The 21,644-nt window shown below is 35.8% G+C and overlaps 1 protein-coding gene across 2 annotated transcripts in view; it reads right to left on the bottom strand.

Moving 5' to 3' along the window:
- Positions 1-18,979: 18,979 nt before the first annotated feature.
- Positions 18,980-21,644, bottom strand: part of WDR72 (WD repeat domain 72) — a 222,232-nt gene continuing 219,567 nt past the window's right edge. For both annotated transcript variants that reach the window (XM_039254230.1, XM_039254231.1), the window contains exon 20: positions 18,980-20,009. In XM_039254230.1, coding sequence (XP_039110161.1) covers positions 19,954-20,009 — 56 coding nt within the window. In that variant the 3' untranslated portion in view covers positions 18,980-19,953. The remainder of the gene's footprint in view (positions 20,010-21,644) is intronic.

The raw sequence follows: 21,644 nt of genomic DNA, 5'->3' as shown, positions 1-21,644 counted from the left end.
ATAGAAGCCCCATTCCCCAAGGAGACAGACCAGAAATTTTTTCTATGGTTCTTCAGGTTTTCTCATTTTCTCTTTAGTAAAGCAGCAGGATCCTGAGGCTGGGTTTTAAACATGTCATTCTCCATATGAGTTTCCCTGGCTCTACTGGACTCTGTTTTGACTGCTGGTTTTTCCTCCTTTTTCTCCCTGTTCTTCCTTCATTGACAGAGTCAAATATCACTAATATTGTTTCATTTATCAATAGCAATACTCTTATCTCTATGCTTTAAAGGTAACTTCTCTAGTAAGAAATTATAGAAACTTCACTCTCTCTAACCCCTCTGATTTAATCAATGAACTTGGATTGTTTCCTATAGATATACATTGTGAAAATGAAGAAAGAGACATTAATTGTGTGGCTACACTATCCTGACTACTCTGATAGTCACTTTAAATTTGTAAGCTCATTTTGTAGTAGATATTAGCATCTGAATTTTTAAAAATTTGCTGAGAGAAATTAAGAAACTTTCCCCAGATCTACAGCTGGAAAGTAACAGAACTTGCATCAAAACTGGCTCAGGTTTCAAACTACTTCCACTACTATTCTACTATTTCTACTGTTGTTGTGCTTTTTAAGCTAATTTCCACAAACTCTGCTATAAATAAGGAGCAGTCAAAACAAATCAGCACTTAGATAAGCTTTCCTCAGGTCCCCATAGCTGTCCAAGATTCAACCACACCACTGAAAAAGTAGAAATGGAGGAGTTTATTTCTTGGGTCCCCATGCTGTGCGAATGAAACAAGGGTGTACGGCACATTGGTCTGAAGGGGCTAGAGTGTAAAACATGTACTCTTGCCATCTCCCCAAGAATACCAAGACTGGGAACAACATGTGTATTTCTTTGTATTTCTCTAGTAGATGAAGTGATTCCAGGATACTACACATGGCACTTTGGGATTCTTACAGATGAAAGGTGCTATATACATGTCAGGTATTACTATACAGCACTTATAAAAAGTGTTTCCACTTATTGGTGTGGACTCATTGTTGAAAAGCTTAGAGATGATAGTTATTGCTGGTAATAGCAGTCAGAATAGCAGTGTAAATGGCCTTTTTTGCTATAATTTGCTCCATATCTTACTGTTTTTTTTTTTTTTTCTCTCCTAATCCAGGGTGCCCTAGAACAAAAAAGGAAGATATTTGCCGACAAGGTTTAAAAATAGAAGGATAACTATTTTTCTTATTGTGGTCAAGGTCAACAGCAAGGAAGAAATTTACATGAGTGCATCATAAATGAAGGTAGACCACAAGAAGTTTTTTTTTTTGTTTTGTTTTTGTTTTTAATTACTACATGTAACATTTTTGCCTTTAAAACTCACGGTCTAAATGTTATTATCTTCTGACAGTGTATCCACTATAATTGGGAATTGTGCACATTTTATTGGTAGAAAAGACAATATACTGTAATGTCTTCATGGTTAGAAACTAATTTTAAAATCTCCTTTTTAGGCAATCATCTGGGTTTTGAATCATTTGGCTTGACCAGTTTTACTACCTACCTGTGTCCATTGGCTTCCTATCTATTCCTTAACCATCTGTAAGAATACACTAGAGAGAGATACCATCACCTTACCCTGGTGTCACTGAATTCTTCACAGTTAGCTATTGTTCAGTCAAGCAAATAGTGCTACCTTGGGAAGAAAATATCCCTATTTTTTTTTTAAATTCCCATTTGGCCCCAGCTTAGATATCTACTCCAGTGCTAGGAAAACTTCAAAATGGCAGAGAAATGAGATTTTCCTTTGTCTTTTCTATGAGACTTGACAAAACTATTCTTCATATTTATTATGCACTGGCTACAACTTTTGGATTACCAACCATTGTCATATACATTTGCTTATGTAATTCTCAAAATTTCTTTTTAAATTTCTTTTATTTTTTCTGTAAATTTAATAATAGAAATATAAATTTCTTTTTATTTTTGAGGAGGGGGGAAGAGGGGGAGAGAGAGAGAGAATCTTATGCAAGCCCCATGTCCAGTGCAAAGCCCAATCAATACAGGGGCTCAGTCTCTAGAGCATGAGATCATGACTTGGGCTGAAATCAGGAGTCGGATGCTCAACTGACTGAGTCACCCAGGCGTCCCTCAAAATTTCTTGAATTAGGCTTGATTCTTACTTTTCAGAGAAGGAAACTGAATTTGGAAAGGTTAAATCAAATGCCCCAGAGTATACAAGCACTAAATCTAGTCAGAATTAGATTTCAAATTCAGGTCTCTTGATTTCAAATTCTAAAAGCTTTCCTTTAGATGAGGGGTTGAGACACTTTCTCTAAGGGGTTAGATAGCAAATATTTTCATCTTTTCAGGTTATAGCATTTCTGTTCCAACTATTAAATTTTGCCTGTGTAAAGAGAAAGAAGCCATAGAAAAAAAGGTAAATAAGTGGCTTTGTTGGATAAAACTGTATTTACAAATTCATTGTAGTTTGCCAGCCTCTGCTTTATAGTTTGCTTCTCCTATAATTATACTCCATTTGAGATTTATTTATGGAATCTCTTCTGATTAAGTTTTCACAAAGTTTATTTATAATAATTAGAAGAGAAAATAATAGTGCTGTCTCATAACCTAAGCTACTAAGCTGACAAAATTTACTAGTTTAATAGTCTATTAATATAGTAAAAATAGCACTGGACGTAGAGTAAAAACTTTGGATTAGAAAATGGGCTCAGGGCACCTGGATGGCTCAGTTGGTAGTGACCAAATCTTGATTTTAGCTCAAGTAATGGTCCCAGGGTGTAGGATCCAGCTCTGTGTCAGATTCCTTGCTGAGCATGGAGCCTGCATAAGATTCTCTGTCTCACTGGCTCTCTCTCTCTCTTTCTTCCTCTCTTCCTCTCTCATTCTCATGCTCTGTCTCTCTCTAAAATAAAAATAAATACTCCCAACAAATAAGAGCCCTGGACCTGATGGCTTCCCTGGGGAATTCTACCAGACATTTAAAACAGAATTAATCCCAATTCTTCTCAAGCTATTCCAAAAAATAGAAATCGAAGGAAAACTCCCGGACTCATTTTATGAAGCCAGCATCACTCTGATTCCCAAGCCAGACAGAGATCCAACAAAAAAAGAGAACTATAGGCCAATATCCTTGATGAATACGGATGCAAAAATTCTCAACAAGATCCTTGCAAATCGAATCCAGCAGCATATCAAAAGAATCATCCACCAAGATCAAGTGGGATTCATTCCTGGGTTACAGGGCTGGTTCAACATTCGCAAATCAATCAATGTGATCCATCATATCAATAAAAGAAAAGATAAAAACCATATGATCCTGTCAATAGATGCAGAAAAAGCATTTGACAAAATACAGCATCCCTTCTTAATAAAGACTCTCGAGAAAGTTGGGATAGAAGGAACCTACTTAAACATCATCAAAGCCATCTATGAGAAGCCTTCAGCTAACATCATCCTCAACGGGGAAAAACTGAGAGCTTTCCCCCTGAGATCAGGAACACGACAGGGATGTCCACTCTCACCACTGTTGTTTAACATAGTGCTGGAAGTCCTAGCATCAGCCATCAGACAACAAAAGGAAATCAAAGGCATCAGAATTGGCAAAGAGGAAGTCAAACTTTCACTCTTCGCAGATGACATGATACTCTACATAGAAAACCCGACAGACTCCACCAGAAGCCTACTAGAACTGATCCAAGAATTCAGCCAAGTTGCAGGGTACAAAATCAACGTACAGAAATCGGTTGCATTTTTATACACCAACAATGAAGCAACAGAAAGAGAAATCAAGAAACTGATCCCATTCACAATTGCACAAAAAACCATAAAATACCTCGGAATAAACCTAACCAAGGATACAAGAGATCTGTATGATGAAAACTATAGAAAACTTATGAAGGAAATTGAAGAAGACACAAAGAAATGGAAAAACATTCCATGCTCATGGATAGGAAGAATAAATATAGTTAAGATGTCATTACTACCTAAAGCACTCTACACATTCAATGCAATTCCAATCAAAATTGCACCAGCATACTTCTCAAAACTAGAACAAACTATCCAAAAATTTGTATGGAACCACAAAAGACCCCGAATAGCCAAAGTAATCCTGAAAAATAAAACCAAAACGGGAGGGATCACCATCCCAGACTTTAGCCTCTACTACAAAGCTGTCATCATCAAGACAGTATGGTATTGGCACAAAAACAGACACATAGACCAATGGAACAGAATTGAGAACTCAGAAGTGGACCCAAAAGTATACAGCCAACTGATCTTTGACAAAGCAGGAAAGAATATCCAATGGAAAAAAGACAGCCTTTTTAACAGATGGTGTTGGGAGAACTGGACAGCAACATGCAGAAGAATGAAACTAGATCATTTTCTCACACCATGCACAAAAATAAACTCAAAATGGATAAAGGACCTGAAGGTGAGACAGGAAACTATCAACACCCTAGAGGAGAAAGCAGGAAACAACCTCCTTGACCTCCACCGCAGCAACTTCTTACTTGACACATCCCCAAAAGCAAGGGAATCAAGAGCAAAAATAAATTGTTGGGACCTCATCAAGATTAAAAGCTTGGTCTCCCCTCCCCAAATCCATTCTACTTTCAAATAAATAATCTAGAATTCTGTTAAACCTAACTTATCTTGGTGGCGATTGGGTTTGGAATATGCATGTCTCCAGTCCTACTCATTGAAACAAGAGGAGAATTGTGCTGTTTAGAAGCTTCTGAAAAAAGTTTCCTCTCTCCTATTAAGAAGACATGAAAAGAAACAGTGCCTTTCATCCTTAACACATCTTTCTCACTGGAAATTTTGTCTGGAATTAACACAGCTAGCTTGAGACCATGAGAGTCCAGCTGAGGGGAAAGCTGTCACATAGAAGATGGCAGAGCAGAAGGATGGAAAGAACTAGAACCTTTGATGACCCTGTGGAGCTTCTGAAACAAACAAGGTAGGAATCTTGTTATGTTAGGTAATAAGATTATTTAAGGTATTGTTTAAGCCCATTTGATTGAAATATTGGATTGTTTGAAGTCCTGATATAGCTTCCTATTATATATTGTTCTTTTAAATTTTTTATTTCATGTCTAAGGATGAAAATAAGAAATGTTAGGTTGCTGCCTTGATTCTGCCAGTCTGATTAACTGAATGATTTCCACATAATCATATTATTTCTATGAGTTTTAGTTTTTCTATTCATATAATGGAGTCAAATCAAAGGATTAAACTTCAAATAAATTTACCTGTTCTAATAATCTCTAAATCCATGATAATGCACAAAATGCTTTCTTACTTCTTTTTCATATATGTTTTGGTCTAGATCTGCTCTGTCCCATATATTAGCCATTAGCCACATATAACTAGTCCATATTGAGATGTCTCATACATGTAAAATATGCATAGGGTTTTGAAGATTTGGTATGAAAAAAGGACTATAAAATATACATTATTTTTATATAACTTACATGTCATAATGATATTTTGGATTCCTAGGGTTAAATGAAATTTATTATTAAAATTAATTTTACTTCTTTTTTAGTACTAAAATCTACTTTTTTTGTTTTTAACTGAAATCTGAAGGAAAGAGCAACAAACTGATATGTCAGGTAGGGTACCTATGTTTCAGTCCTGAGAAGAATTCCTTCTACTTTAGGAAACAGGTCTATCACACTTAAACAGTATCTTCAGAGCAGCACTGGTATTTGACCAAATAACTTGTCACCATTGCCTAGTCAAGGTGACATATAAAATCAACCATCATAACTCCCATATTTTTTTTCCTCTGCTCTAGAATTTATTTGCCTTCTGTAAATAAAAACATAGTATGTTTTTATACTCATCAAGAATTTGAGTTGTGTTGCTCTCTGTAGTTTCTTATACATTTTGATTTTTGATTTTTCCCCTTATTGCCAGCAGTATTTATTATCTTAGGAGAAAGGTGACAAGACACACAAGCAAAGAAAACACCTTTGAGCTTCAAAAGCTTCTGCATCTAGAGTGTAATGTTTATATCACAAAAAACAAATCTGAGAAAATGGACAATAAGTTGGGCTACCTCATTGTAAAGGGGTAAAGACAGAATGGGGAGGGCAAAGAGAAGACAAATAACTCAGATGTACGTGGATTCCTAAAAAGCAATCCTGTGTCTCATCCACAGCTTGTTTCTTAGTTGGGGGTTGAGATAAATAGAATAGAAACTTGAGATAAAATTCAGAATTCAAGAACTGTGGATAATTCCATCTGGATTTTGAGGTAGAGCTCACAAAGACTGCAAGCTCCACAGAAGTTTCCTGCATGCAGTACAACGTAGACAGGGTTGAGTAGAAATGCCTGAGACAGTCATGTTACAGCCCAGTGAAATGCAGGGGATTCAAGTCATTTTTGCCCACCTCAGTGAAGCTTCAAAGGACCTGAAAGTGACCCAGCCAAGAGATACCTATTGCTAGAAAAGAGGGTGTAAGCAGCTATGTATGGACAGATGACAAAAGACCAGATAGGAATGAGGCAGAACATTTTTCCCCTCTGGACATTGTTGTATCTGGATATAATATTAACTGTCATGTAGTATAGACAGATGATTACTGAATAGTTAACAGATGCCAATACTCCTCAACTACTAGACCTACCTTACCTAAGTCAAAGGTGACCATATATCTCCATTTTCCTAGGATAATCTTGATTTATTCTAGTTGCTTCATGCAAAACTCTTAAATAGTGGTTCCTCTCACTAAAGAAACTACAACTATAAAACTAAAAACTATGTGGTCACCAACTAAGTTCTCAAAAGTTAGAGGTGATATATGAGAAAAAGTAGTATGAGAAAAAGTAGAAAGCCTGAGCCAATTGAGATTGTTTCTTCTATCAAGAAAAATGAAGAGGAAAATATAAAATAGAAATTAAATTCATTTATGGGGAAAATAAAGTTGAGTTTCTGGCAGACCTGAGAGAATGTCCTGAAATTCACCTTTACTAATGTAAACGGCACCTAAAGGAGCTTACATCTTCAAGTCCATAACACTATGCACAAACAATTACTTCAATATGATAGGATATATAATACATTTTATGTATTTAGTTTCTGGCTTAAGTTCTCAGAATGCCTTTATCCTAGCAGCAAATGGAATCCTCACTAATTTGTTATAATAAGATGGTAGAAAGCAAGAGATGCTTTACAAAGGGCTTCACCAGCCCAGCTAAGGGGATTTGGACTGTATTTAAAGGAATAAAAGAATGAGATTTGTATTTTAGAGCATTGGCTTGGGCAACAATGCAGATGATACACTGAAGGAGAACTAGCCAGAGGCTCCTGTGGCAATTTGTATGGTAAATAAGTCTGAACTAACAATGAGGATGCCAAAGAACAGATTGGGAAGCCATTTAGAAAATCAAAGAAAAAAATATTTGGAGACCAATTTTACAGATCTCCAGTTTACAGAATGAGAAACAGAGAACATTTGTAGAAGTGGAGAATGAGGACAGATTTGGACACATTGGCTTGAGGTTCTTTTGGGATATTCAGGAGGAGATGATGATTTTTCAGGTGTATTTTTGGGTTTGGAGTTGACATGAAGTTGTGTATGAGGAACATGTGATTTGGAGGTACCAGTTTATAAGAGTTAAGGAAAGTAGTGAGCACTGAAAAAAAGGTTACTTTTTTTTTACTTTCTCTTAGTCTCTCAGTACAAGGAAATACAACCCAAGTAAATTTTATGTCAAAATCAGGCTAGAAGGTATTTTTCTGAAATAAAAATAAAGCACAATAACATACTTTATGAACTGTTTATTGGAAATTTACATAGGAAGAATTTTACCTTTGACCATTATTTCTCTTCTGGGGCATTTTGTGTCATAGGGGACATTTAAAAATGTCTAGAAATATTTTGGGCTGATATAACTACAGAGGGTCATCAGGAGGGACTGTCACTGGCATCTGGTGGTAGAGGCCAAGGGTGCTACTAAATATCCTACAATTCACAGGCCAGCCCTCACCAAACAACGAATTAGCCAGCTCAAAATGTCAATAGTGCTAAGGTTGAGAAACCTCTGCCTTAGACAGTTGAGCTAAGAATTCTGTTGAAAGAGCTGAAATCACCCTTAAATTGTTTTTCTGATCAAGAAACATCACAGAAAGGCTTTGATGTAATGCATGAAAGTACCTTGATATTCTGACTGAGAAGTCCATTCCAGTTAGCTTTTCTAACTCAAAAGGCCACTTATCTACTCAAAAGCTCTTGTGTGCACAAGAGCACACTGGGTGCACATCACATTGAGGGCTCCAAGGACGTATAGCAGTTTTACCTACAGATCCCTCTAACATAGGTTAGTGGTTGATACAGAGTTAAGTTCTTTATGGGAGTGGATGGGAAAGCATATGCCACTAAAGACCCCTTAAAAAATGGAAGGTTGAAAATGGCCGCTAATTTTGGCTATTGCATTGTCAGATATGAGGACAAAAGGTGATGACAGTGGTCAGTAATATAAGATAGTGGTGAAGAGTATGAGTTGCTGAATCTAGCTCTCGGAGCTAGTCCTATAATTCACTAGTTGTATGATCTCAAGCAAATTACTTATCCTCTCATTTGCTGTACTCTTTTTCATCTGTAAAATAGGGATAAGATTAATACCTGCCTCAGAGAGTTGTGTTTGAGAGTAAATCAAATATCATTCTCTGATCTTAGTGGAGTGATTGAGGCTTAATGGGCTCTCAATAAAATGTCATCTACATGGCTTGAGGAGCCTAGCTGATAGAGGGTGTTATCAATGGAGCAAAAGAAGACCTAGACCTAGCCCACTGCTTCAAAAGTGACCCTTCTCTAAGGGCTCTCAGGTAACTAACGCAAAGGTACTTGTAGTGTTGGTACGGGGATTAATACTTCTTGTTTCTTTTTAATCAAATTAATAATTTGCTGGTTAATATTTTTTAAAAGTGGTGACAGTCTTGCTCTTGATTCAACTAGTTTCCACCATAATGAATGGGAGTAGATTCATGCTTTTCAAACTGTAGTTCTCATAAGCCAATGAAAAACTTGGGAACCACAGATGAGACTGTGGTTTATAAAAGACTCTACATGATTCTATGTCTGAATGCAATACCTGTATGCATACAACTATACTGCCATATTTAAACACTTTTGTCACTGCTTACGAACCGTGTGGTCTTTGGGAAGTTACTCAAACTTTCTGTGTTTCTGTTTTCCTGCCTATAAAATAAGCATTAAAACTATCTCATAAAATGGCTGTGAAGATTAAGTGGGAAACAATATGTAAACTCTTAGCCATAGCACACAGAAAATATTCAGTAAATGTTAGCTATTAATATTTTATGTAATTAACAAACACAAAAGTAAACGTGTACAAAATTTAGATGACCCTTTAAAGATAAACTTTGAGATGCCAGAGAAATTTCACATTTGCAGTGTGGTATTTTAAGCTATCCTGTGTACTATTTTGCTTTTCTTCTAAGAACCCCGTGGTAAAATTCTTGAGAAGCATCAGTGTAGAAGGTGACCTTCTAGTCCACTGGATAAATATGCGACATAGAATATTTTGACCAATGTTCTTAGATGCTATCCAAAAAAAAAAAAAAAAAACCAACCCAAAACCCTTATGAATAGATACATACTCAATATTATTTTCAGCTGTTTAAAGTTTCCCTATCTCACACTCATTAATCACACATTACGCTCATTAATCATGTTACAAAAGAGGATCATTAACAACTATGGCCAGATGTGCAGGAAAATCTCCTGCCTGGAAGCCTTGCATGCTGGGTCCCTCTGCAGCCTGAGTCACAGCCACCTGTCAGACAGCGTCAAATGGGGGACATGGCTGGGGTTCACAAGAGCTGTACAATCTGGGTAATTTCTTGAGCTATGATCCTAAACAACCAGAGAGATGCAAAGATAGAACCACATATAGGGCAAGCAGAGGAAGTCACTCAAGGATTCCAGATCATTCTTCTTGTTGATAAATTCAATATACAATCATTTGAATTTGTAAAGTGGAAATTTACTCATTCTTTGAGATTAATTGAATTCTCAATTTTAGTGATTCCTTGGCTATTTCTCCTCTCCTCCTCCTCCTCCCCTCCTCCCTCTTCCTCCCTTCCTCCCTCCTCCTCCCCTCTCCCTCCCCCTCCCCCTCTCCTCACTCCCCCCCTTTTCTTCTTCTCTGAGAATAATAATCATTTTTGGTATTATTCACAGTTGTGCCATGTAATACACTATGACTACATTTCTTCTCTCTCTTCTTCTGCTTCGTTTTCCGTCGTACACAATCCCTGTCACTAACTCATTACGACGCTCATCCATGGGACCCTAAAATAACTCTCAGTTTAGTCAGGCTTACAGCATTGCTCTAGGGCCCTCCTTACTGGAGTCCGCACTTTCCGCTACACCTGGTGGGTTGCTTTCTAGCCCTGTATGCAGCAGTTCACATGCCATCTATCTTCACCATCCTGTGGGGAATTTCCTTCTTTCCTATGTTCCATGTGCTGCTCATTCTTGGTTTACTCCATTTAGTAGGTGAATTATATCCTCCAGTATTTTTATGAAAAACGGTGCATAGAATAGATGGAGTGGCTAAATACTGAATTCCAGGATGGAATATCAGGATATTAAGTCACATTTTCTTCTAGCATCTGGAATTGCAATTGAGAAGTCTAATGCCATTCTGATTCTCTATCATTCACATTGGGCAAAAGTTCTCTTCCTTTTTCTAAGGTTTTTGAAATCATCCCCTTGTCTCCAGCATTCTGAACTTTCACTAGAATATGCTTTCAGGTGAGTCATTTTCATTAATTTTCCTGAGCACACTATGGATTCTTTCAGTCTGGAATTTGCTTCATCATTTCTGGATGAACACACTCCTATTTGTGTTTCTTGAAGGTAATTTCTTCTCTTATCTCTCTGATTACATTAATTATAGATGATTTGGGATTTTCATAAAATACTATCACCTATTTCTGCTGTCTCTTCCTGCATGTTTGTTTTGATCTCTCTCTTTTGAATTAAAATCTTTCTTCATATATTTGCTGATCTTTGGCTTTCCAACTAGTGAAGCACAAAAATATTTGTGTTTGGGAATAGGTCAGAGTGCTAGTCTTCCTTATGAGATTTTCTGATTATGATATTTCATTGGAAGAGCCTAAGTAGTCAGCATTTGTAGGTCTTTTGTTCTCAGGCTTTTTTTTTTTTTAATTTTAAAAATTGTGGCAAAATATACGTAACATAAATTTTACCATTTTAACTATTTTTAAGTGTATACTTCAGTAATGTTAAGTATATTCACACTGTTGTGCGCCAGTCTCTAGAACTCTTTCTTCCTTCAAACTGAAACTCTATACCCATTAAACAACAACTCCTCAGTCCTCCTTTCCCTCATTTTCTTCCCTCTCCCAGTAACTTCCATTTTTCTTTCTGTTTGTATGATTTTACCCTAGTTTCCTCAATAAGTGGAATTATACAGTATTTGTCATTTTGTGACTGGTTTATTGCACTTAGAATAATGTCTTCAAAGTTAATCCATGTTGTAGCATGTATGAGATTTTCTTTCCTTTTTGAAGTTGAACAATATTCTTTTGTGTGAACATACATCTTATTTATCATTCATTCGTTGATGGATCCTTGGGTTGCTTCCACCTCTTGGCTGTCGTGAATAATGCTGCTGTGAACAGGGATGTACAAATATAATTTTGAGATCCTGCTTTTAGATATTCTTTTGGATATATATCCACTAGTAGAATTGCTGGATTATATGGGAATTCTATTCTACATTTTTTGAGGCACTACTATACTATATTGTTTTCTATAGCAACTGTACTGTTTTATATTCCCACCAATGTAGCATAAGAGTTCCAATTTCTCAGCATCCTCATCAATACTTGTCATTTTGTGTTTTTGTTTTGTTTTTTGATAGTAGCCAGTCTAATGGGTGTGAGGTGGTAACTCATTGTGGGTTTGATTTACACTTCCCTAATGATTAGTGATGTTGAGCATCTTTTCAAGTGCTTGTTGGCCTCAGGCTTGTTATTTTATCATAAAAGAGTCATCTGTCTCTTGTCTAGCGTTAAGAGGAATGGTTATCAGAATCTTTGGAGCAAAACAGAAGGGGACTAGGGTGGGAGTGTGGTCATCAGTGCACATATTTGTACCCATCCCTTGTTTTCAGGATGATAGCCTTGCTCTCAGCGGGGCTTACTGTCCTGAATCCAGAATCCTTCCTATTCATCCTGACCAAGGAGGGAACTCCCAGATGTCAAGTGGGTTAGGAAATTGACATGAGACTCAAGGAGATTAACTTTCTTTGGAACAGTTTTCCTGTACCCCCACAAAAGTCACAGCTGACTCTAATTTCTGAGCCTTTAAGACACCCTGCAAAGAGTTCACTTCTTGGCATCATTCTCTATAACATTTATTTGCTCTTTGGCTTTTAAAATTTCGCTATTGTTACTCCTTTCCCCATTCTCTATTTTCCTGTTGGATTCTTGTCTTTTTATCCCATTATTCCAGTGGAGCTTTAGGAGAGGGTGGGGATAAATGTGTCTTTAATTTGCCATTTTAATTGAAAATCCTCCTCATCATTTTATTATTATTCCTGACCAATATCCTTTTTTTCCACTTAGAGAAGAGGAAAGAAGGCAACAGAAGTAATGAAATGTTATATTTCACCAAACTTTATTAAAGTAAAAATAAGGATGAACATCCTTCTCCCAGTACATTCTTGTGTTTGATACTCCTGATACCATGGTCAGCGCCACTCTAACCCTTTCTTGACTCAGGTTTTTCTGACCTGTTCTTCAATTTTCAGATTTTTGTCTCAAGGGAGAAATTTCTAATATGTACCAACCTTGGTAGAAAGGTAGAATTTGATATACACTCTTTGGTTATACACACAATCTTTCAGGGGTCCATTGACTTTCTAAGTTGTGGTACACTTCTTTACAAGTACTTATATGTTTTGGTTTGGTCCATTCATGACATTCATGTAAAGCTATAGAAACATGCTTGCTAGTGTCATCTGATACAAGTAAAGAGAAAAGCTACCTGCCATTTTATACAACCTTAGATGGACCATAGCCTGTTCTACTCTGACAAAAACATTCTCAGAGGATTATCTTTCAGGACCCAGAAGAAAAACTTTGGGCTACTTACTATTTGTTATTATCCACTGAGCTGGGAAACGACTTGACCTTTAAATAAATTGTCAAAAACTGAAATTAGCCCTTGATCCTGGGAGTGCCAGCTAACATGAAACATTTTAAAAGAAGAAACTTTTGTTAAAACCACCTATTTAGCTTGTTTATGCCAAACTGCTCTCCTAATCTGAGTAAGAAGCTTTTTCAAGCATTGTAGTGCCATGGTGGTTGACTATAATTAAGATTATTATAAAAATAGGCATTTTTGGCATGTGTAGTGGTTTCAATTATTTGTAATATTATGTTCAGTAATAATAGTTCAGACATATGGTGCTTGAGAAATTGAAATTATTAGTCTTAATGCAGAGATGAGAGAACTGAGTTTCTGAGTACTATATAAGTTACTTTTCTAATGTCACTCAGCTAGTAAGAAAGTGAAGGGGCTTAGACACAATGCCAGTACTTCAGATTCCAAGTTCAATACCTGTTACAATTTAAAATACTTGCATTGAATTACATAGATATTTGTGGAAAGTGACCAAGGATATGAAGGACAAGAGAAGTTAGAAGTCATATTGATGAGATTGAAAACTATTAGATAGTTTTAGATTATCTATTTTAGATTTAGATTAGAAGAACCTCTTCTCACCTTCCTCAAAACCTTCAATGACCTCCTCATAGCCTGGGAATTTAATTGTTATGTGCTTCATCCGGGCCTGGAATTGTATATATGGATTGTACTTTGGACTTGGTGACCAACCATACATAAAAAGAACACTCTAAAGATTCCTTCACAAAAGCTACCAATATTTGCTATAACATGTATTAATTTTAGCAAAATGCTAGAAATTGGAGAAATTCTTACTGATAATCAGTTTCCAATACTAAAGAAGAACAAACTTATTAATATAGACATGGGCATCCTGGTTTCATTTCTGCCTGGGTACAGGAGCCACCACCTTCTCAAGGCAGTGATCCATATCCATGCAATGACTCAACACCTTCAGTGTTAGCTTGTAAATCCTGTTTGACTTCTGGCTTCACATCAGGTGTCCTGGGCCTCTCTGCTTAGACATAGCCTTCATTTGATTTGCACACACCTAATTTGAATGCAGTCTCCTCAGTTTAGAATAATCAGGGGAAATGACAAAAGGAAAATCCACAATTACGAAATTCCCCGACTTCTTAGATGTTTACAAAGAATGAAAGAAGAGGCTTTTGCTAATTCCCAGAAAAGCTTAGGTGGTCATGGAATAAACCAGAATTTTCTTCCTTTTTCTTGAGAGAAAAGCTTTAGCTCGAGAGAAGGTAAAGAATTAAGATCTTAGTAAATAAAGAAACAAAAGCCTAATACTACCAACATGTACGAGAGCAGAATATGACTTCTGTATTAAAGGAAATGATGAATGTTTTCACATTATGGGAACCGCTTTAGCACAACCTTAAAATAGTGTTTTAGAGATATGTTAGGACATAGAGAAATTTGTCTCTACACTTTAAACCTTTTCTCTTCCACAAGGGTTTTTAGTAAGAATGTGGTTTGGACTAGAGCTTGGAGAATGTGAAAGAAAATTTCTAGCCTTGAGTGTTGCTGCCACCTACATGGCAGGAAGCCTATAAACAAAACCTCACACCTTTCCAGACAGGAATCAACTGCAGTATACTTTCTATGGAATCACACTCTAGAAATCCCCAAATTTGTTTCTTTACTTGACTATCCCAAAGACAACTGAAATGGTAGTATTTTATTTTTGCCTCACTTGCTATCTGAAATTCTTACAGAAATTGGACCAAATGGTTTTACTTAGATTAGTGAAAATGCGCTGATCATATGAAATAGAGACTGATCCAAGGAAATTTTCCTTAACATAAAAAGTCCTAAGTGCAATCTGATCCCTGTGGCTATGATTGTTTTAGGGACAGGATGATAGCTCTTAATCTCACTGTTAGAGGTTTTTTCTTTCTTTCCTTTTCTCCCCTCACCAACCCCGCCCCCAAACCATCTAAAATACAAAAGGAAAATTTTTAAATGTTTCTCTTTTGATTCTGATTACAAATCGAAACAAATGGAGATAACCTAGATGGAAGAATTCTTTTGCTATAGATGAGAGGTTATTTCTGATAGAAATGTAGTTACCACTACACAGTTAACAGAAAATCTCTTTAAAAGTCTAAAGGAAACTTGTGATACATCAAGAACACATCATAGACTGTCCTTTTATCTTAGATGGCATCATCTGAGGACATGATGAGCAGTTATTGAAGCTGTATAATAACACTTCCTTCCTTGAAAATACACTTGCAAGATCGAAAACCCCATTGATGACTTTACAGATAATTGTAATTAAAATAATTACTAAGTGAATAAATTATAGGTTTGTAATGATGTACCAGCCAATTATTGCTATTGCATAATGTTATGGATACTGGTGTTTTGCTGTCATTTGGCACTTTGCAGATTTAGGCAAGGCTATACTAAACGGGTACGCATTATCTTTGGTGTTAAAAACCTTGGATCCTTGAATGAAAAATCACTGTTACCTTTCCAATTAGTAGTGTGTTGAAGACAGAAAGGATCCCTACATTTGATGATAGGAAAACATGCTCTGTGCAATGAAAAAAGGCATCTGGAGAAACATTGTCAAAAAAGAACCACCATAGGTGCCTAATATTTCCCCCTGTACACCACTAAAAATAAGCCATTTCAAACACTCTCACTGGTCTGTGGCTTTCATTTTCACAAGATTTGTATCATTATAATCATTATAATCTTGCTCACAATGATGTGATTGTTCCAGTGTATTTACCTGTATGGTATACTTTCTGGGATAAAGGCGAATCTATCCAGATTTAATGAAAAGGGCCCAAGACTAGCAGGTGGCAAAAAACCCAGTATTCAAGATGAATGTGTTTTAACACAGTATTTTAAAATGTCAGAGTAATGTCCGAATTCCATGATATCAAAATTTAAAATAAAATGGGATCTGAGAAGGTCAGGTGAAGGGTGGCAGGAGCCAGGGAATTATGCTGGGGCAGTCCTTGCCCTGCCAGTGAGATGAGGTGGCACACGATGTCTTCCAGGAAGGGTTGCAGGCTGATGGAGCCCCTCCGTGGCATGTTCACACTGGGAGACCTGTTCATTTTTTGTTTGAGTGTTTCTCGTGCACACCATCTGTAAGGTCCTTGTTGATGAAGTCACAGCACAAAGTGGCCTGGGGATAAGGCCTCATAACTTCATCAGAAAGAAAGCCATTCCAGAAAGCTTTAACTTGGCAACTTCTTTAGTTGTGTTGTTTTGCAATTATTTTACAATGCTGACTACGTACAAGTTTACAAAGCAAGAACTTTCATATTTAATTAGACACACCTTTGGGTACTTGACATGTATAACAAGACTTCATGGAGAATCACAAGGTATATAGCACTGCTTTTAAATTACTGTGTAACCAAAATGTGTACAATAAAAAATTTTAAAAATTACATGAATAAGTCCATTCTGTGAAAATAAGACTGCAAAATCAATTGTCATTAATGTATTCTGAGTCTTCATTTTAAACATATGGAATAAAACATAAATAATTGAATGATTGAATTCTTAAAAATTCAGTTATTATAATGTACCCTCTAAAGATTGAGGAGAAAAACTGACTTTTCTTAAATATTCACTTGAATAATTATAAAAGGCTTTTTTAAAAATACAGAACATCAGAGGAAAATGTGCAAGGAGGGAAATAAAAATCACCTCAAATATTACCATCTAGAGATAGAATACTAATTAATATTCAGCAAAATGTCTTCCTATCGTTTTTCTAATAGTGATGTATTCAAATGGCCTTAACTAGTTTCTAATATAGCAACAGAATGTTTCAGGTCTGAAGCCACCTCTCTATTTGTGTGTTTATAATATTATAGATTTTACCTTATATTTGAAGTGCTTTACAGTGTTCAGATTGCTTTCCATAGACCATCTTGTGGAGTGCCTTTGCCCAAACCCTGGGACCCTGGGAGGATGCACTTGCCTTCCCCCCGTCCCCCCGCCCCGGGGAAGCAAGGCTCTCTGACAAGTACAACAAAGATGAGCTACCTGAACCCATGGCGGTGAGCCCTGGGCCCCATAAACTTTTCCTCAGCAATACAGTAGGCCATATGTAACTCCACAATGAGTAACAGAATCCCCGCTTGCAATTTTGAAAATATGATACTCCTTGGAGGGAAATAGATAATCCTAAATACCACCAAGATTAACGACAAAAAGAAAACACAAGATGATTTTTTAATTAATTATTAATGACAACAACAAGGAAGACACTGGATACAAACAAATTACCTGCTTGCTAATACAGTTACTTCACTTGCTAGGCCAACAAAGGATACACACCTATTCAAGAAGCAAAGAGTTTTGAGTTTTGAGTTGTGGTAGCAAGGGATTAGGGTCACAATGTGGTTGATCCACTTAACAGGGTGGCAACTTGCTATTTCTAGTTCTCCTTAGGAGCAATTTCAATATTGCTGAACTTAAGTTAATACAAAGAAATCATTTTTAAACAGACAGTTGGATTTGTCTACATTTGCATATAGATATTAGAGAATGCTATTTCAATGTCTTTCTCTAAAACTCTTCATTTTTAGGAATTAAAAGTTTTAATGATTAATGGTGGTGGCCTCCAGAATTCATATTGATAAAAGAAGATTATAATTATCATTTGATATGAATTATTAAATTTTAGCAACTGCAAAATGTGATGCCAGAAAAATCTCAAAAATCTCATTTAGTACTGTCAGGGTTATGCCAGTTCTAATTTCCTATATCTGGTGACATCATAAAATATTTATCAAGGATTCAATATTGGTTTCCTTAGTCCTCAAAAATGCTAAATATGGCAACTGTTTAAACTTATTTTTATTCTTCATTGAAAAGGGAATAATAGGACATAGTTATAAAAATAAGCTTATTTTTAATAAATATACCAGAACTTGAGCATCCAAATTAATTTTAACTATTAAAATTGCCCTTTTGAGAGAATATATACATATTTGATAGTGCCATCAAAAAAGATGTTTTTGGTAGTCCTTGTAATGACCTTCAGAGCCAGGACACAGCATGTAAGAAAATGTTTTCCATTGCCTAGCTTATTACCTTCCTTTATTTTGAAACTTAATTCCAAGTAGCTTTGGACTATTTCTAATGTGTGTATGTGGGACAGGGCGAGGTGGGATGTATATATGTTGATTTTCAAAAGATGACAATTTCCCATGATTATTCATATTGATAATATGTTACTCGTTATGAAGTACAACTCAAAAATAATTTCAAGCAATGATGTCATATTTTAGGAGACAAAAAATGAACACAGATTTATGTCTGCTTTAAAGGAGTCACACTCGGGGTGCCTGGGTGGCTTAGTCAGTTAAGCATCCGACTTTCGCTTAGGTCATGATCTCGCGGTTCGTGGGTTCGAGCCCCGCGTCGGGCTCTGTGCTGACTGCCAGCTCAGAGCCTGTAGCCTGTTTCAGTCTGTGTCTCCCTCTCTCTCTGACCCTCCCCTGCTCACGCTGTCTCTCTCTCTCTCCTAGAAATAAATAAAACATTAAAAAATAAAAAAATAAAAATAAAGGAGTCACACTCACAGGATGTCTATATTCTGGTATATTCATCCAGGTCAGCCATTACTTATAAGTTCCTTAAAGATAGAGACCATGCTATTCTAATATATAGTTCTCTTCTCTAATGTCCCCATTGCCTCCCAGCATAGGACCTGATGCTGCTGCCCTCAAAAATGTTTGTTCAATTGAAGTGACTGGAACTTCCCTATTAGATAGATAAATAGATAGGTAATAAACTTAACATTTTATTTCCATCTTTATGGATTAGACAATATTTGTATTTATATGCACACCACTTTTCGATGATTTTCTATAAATCCAGGAATTATACAATACAAGGCACAGAAAATAAATCAGATCACTAAGGGCCTTAATAGATGAGCACTTTGTTCCTGTTTATATTGCTTCACATATTTCAGTTTAAAAATTCCTGCTAGTCAAGCTTCTTTCTGGGAAAAGAACTACAAGAGTTTATACTTAATAAGGATCAATTGTGATATGCTGTAAGTAGATATATAGTTCACATCCATATGGCCAATAAGATCAGCCTTTGGCTGAAGACATTAGCTTCTATGTCATGAGAAGTCCAAATGAACCTAACCACATAAGATTGGTCCCTGTTATACTGTCTATCACATATTTGGGCTAATTGATCACTAAATGGAACTAGCTATTTGTTCACCACATTTCATGCTTTGATGAGATTTATGGCAGGGTGACTGATCCATATTAAAGCATATACTAAAACAAAATGTCCTAACCTACCAAATCAAATGAATTTAGTAAAGTTTTAGATTAAATACATTGAAGCAGCATTAAATTTAGAAGCATTGTATCTTACATTATTTAAAAGCAGTATGATTTTAATGTTGCCTATATTATTTAGGAACTGAAAAGATGGAAGAAAATCTAAAACGGTGTTAAATTTGTATCTTCAGACTAGCATTGCTTGTTGTAAATTTTAAAGGAAAGTAAGAGGCAGGAATATAGCCATGATTTCCACAATGATTTTCAAAAATTAGATCAATTTGGATATTTTCAATCAGTAATTACATTTTCACTACATCCTTCCTAAGGCATTAGCAAATCTACTTACAGTCTAATAACTTGACCGATAACAGCATAGTTTTTAATACAACAATAAACATATGGAATGTTTGGGTTTCATAGTTTGTCCAAATCCAATTCCTATAGATAAGATTCCATTTAGCACAGTTTGCAGGAGCACACCTTTGCTATCCATGAATGATGCCTTGGCTTACCTAGAAAGGAAACAGATGATCAGGTTATATGGTGAAATAAAGAAAGAAGAAAGAAAAAGGAAAGAGGAAGAAAGTGAGAAAGGAACGGAAAAAGACAGGGAAGGATGAAAGAAAGGAAGGAATGAGAAAGGAAGTGAAGGAAGGAAAGAGTTACCTATAATTTCTATATCTTTTCTATCCTGAAATACAATAGGTTACTATAATAAAAAATATTCTTATAAACTAGGCTTCAGGCAAGTGCATTGCACACATTATTATGACAGGTTGTTTTTTCTTTTAATTGCCAAGAAAGATGAAAGTTTCCAACAAGATGAATTGGGCTTGAAATTAACAAATTTGCATAAATTTCAAGTAGCTCAGTTGTTTTCAGAGAAACCCACAACTGCAATTTTAGGATCAAATGTTTTAAATATTAGCTGAAAATTGGCTTGAATTAAAGAATCAAAAGATCATTTATTTCTCAAGCTACCTGGATGATTGTCACTGTAGGCTGATAACTATCACTTAATTTAAATTATTTTGACTATCAAATATACTGAAGCATTGTGCCGTATTTAACTACTTCTAAATACATTTATATTAATGACATGACCATGCATACATAGTAACTCCTAAACCTACTGGCAAAGATTAAAAAAAATGGCTATTTTGTTTAGTTAAATATATATTATACATTCATATACATAGCTACATGTATAGTTATATATATATAGTTACATTTATGTATAGTTATATACATGGTTTTATATATAAGTTATGTATCTATAAAAGCTTATATACATAGAATTTTACATCTTTTAAAATTTAGGTTGATGCTTAAATTTTCCCATTTGAGTAATTTTTTAAAATGTTGATATTGTTAAACTCGACTACAAGAAAGGTCTATGTGTTTTTACTACTGAAATTGTTCTTACTTCTTCTAGAACATTTTTTTTAGCACTAACCCTAAGAAGTGTGTACTCGATAGCTATGATTGATGGGCTGCTCACACATTCCACATTTTTTCTGCTTCATGCATCATCATCAGCCATCTCCAACACTCCAGTCCTGAATCTGTCCTACTTTCTGTTACCTGATTTTTGCTGTTGATTCATGAGCTAGAATAGTAAAAGGAAAAAAAATCTCTCCACCTTGGCTTTTCACAATGTAGAGTCCCCTGGAAACTGTGAGAAACCTAGTTTTGTTCATCAGATTCATGCAAATGCAATATTGATTGACAATGATGTATATAGATCTGTACACATAATGTGCTATATAAAAGCCACTAAAATGTTCTATTAATGGCAGAATGCATACTGATTATAAACTACTTCAGAATGACATGAAAACGCTGATCCCACTGCCCTTTTTTTGTACTTTCAAGCTTTCTCTTGTTACTGTTACTTTCAGCTGAAGCTATGTTTAAGTGCACTGTCCCCAGTGCACTAGGAAGTAAAATCCTTAATTTTCCAAGCCAATAAGGTGATAAAAGCTCAAGGTCTCTCATTAACACTTGGATAAAAATTGTGAATGTAACACTAAATTTTTTATCATCATGAGTGCAAAGATGAGGACAAGAAATGCTTTTTATTATATTCTGGAGAATAGGAATTGAGCTTTAATCACTGTGTATGAAGCAGTTAACAAGAAGTTAAC

This window comes from Hyaena hyaena, unplaced genomic scaffold, assembly GCF_003009895.1.
Source record: "Hyaena hyaena isolate Hyena2069 unplaced genomic scaffold, ASM300989v1 scaffold_479, whole genome shotgun sequence".
Taxonomy (NCBI): Eukaryota; Metazoa; Chordata; class Mammalia; order Carnivora; family Hyaenidae; genus Hyaena; species Hyaena hyaena.
The sequence above is the reverse complement of the archived record's forward strand: the minus strand, read 5'-3'. Positions and strand labels throughout refer to the sequence as shown.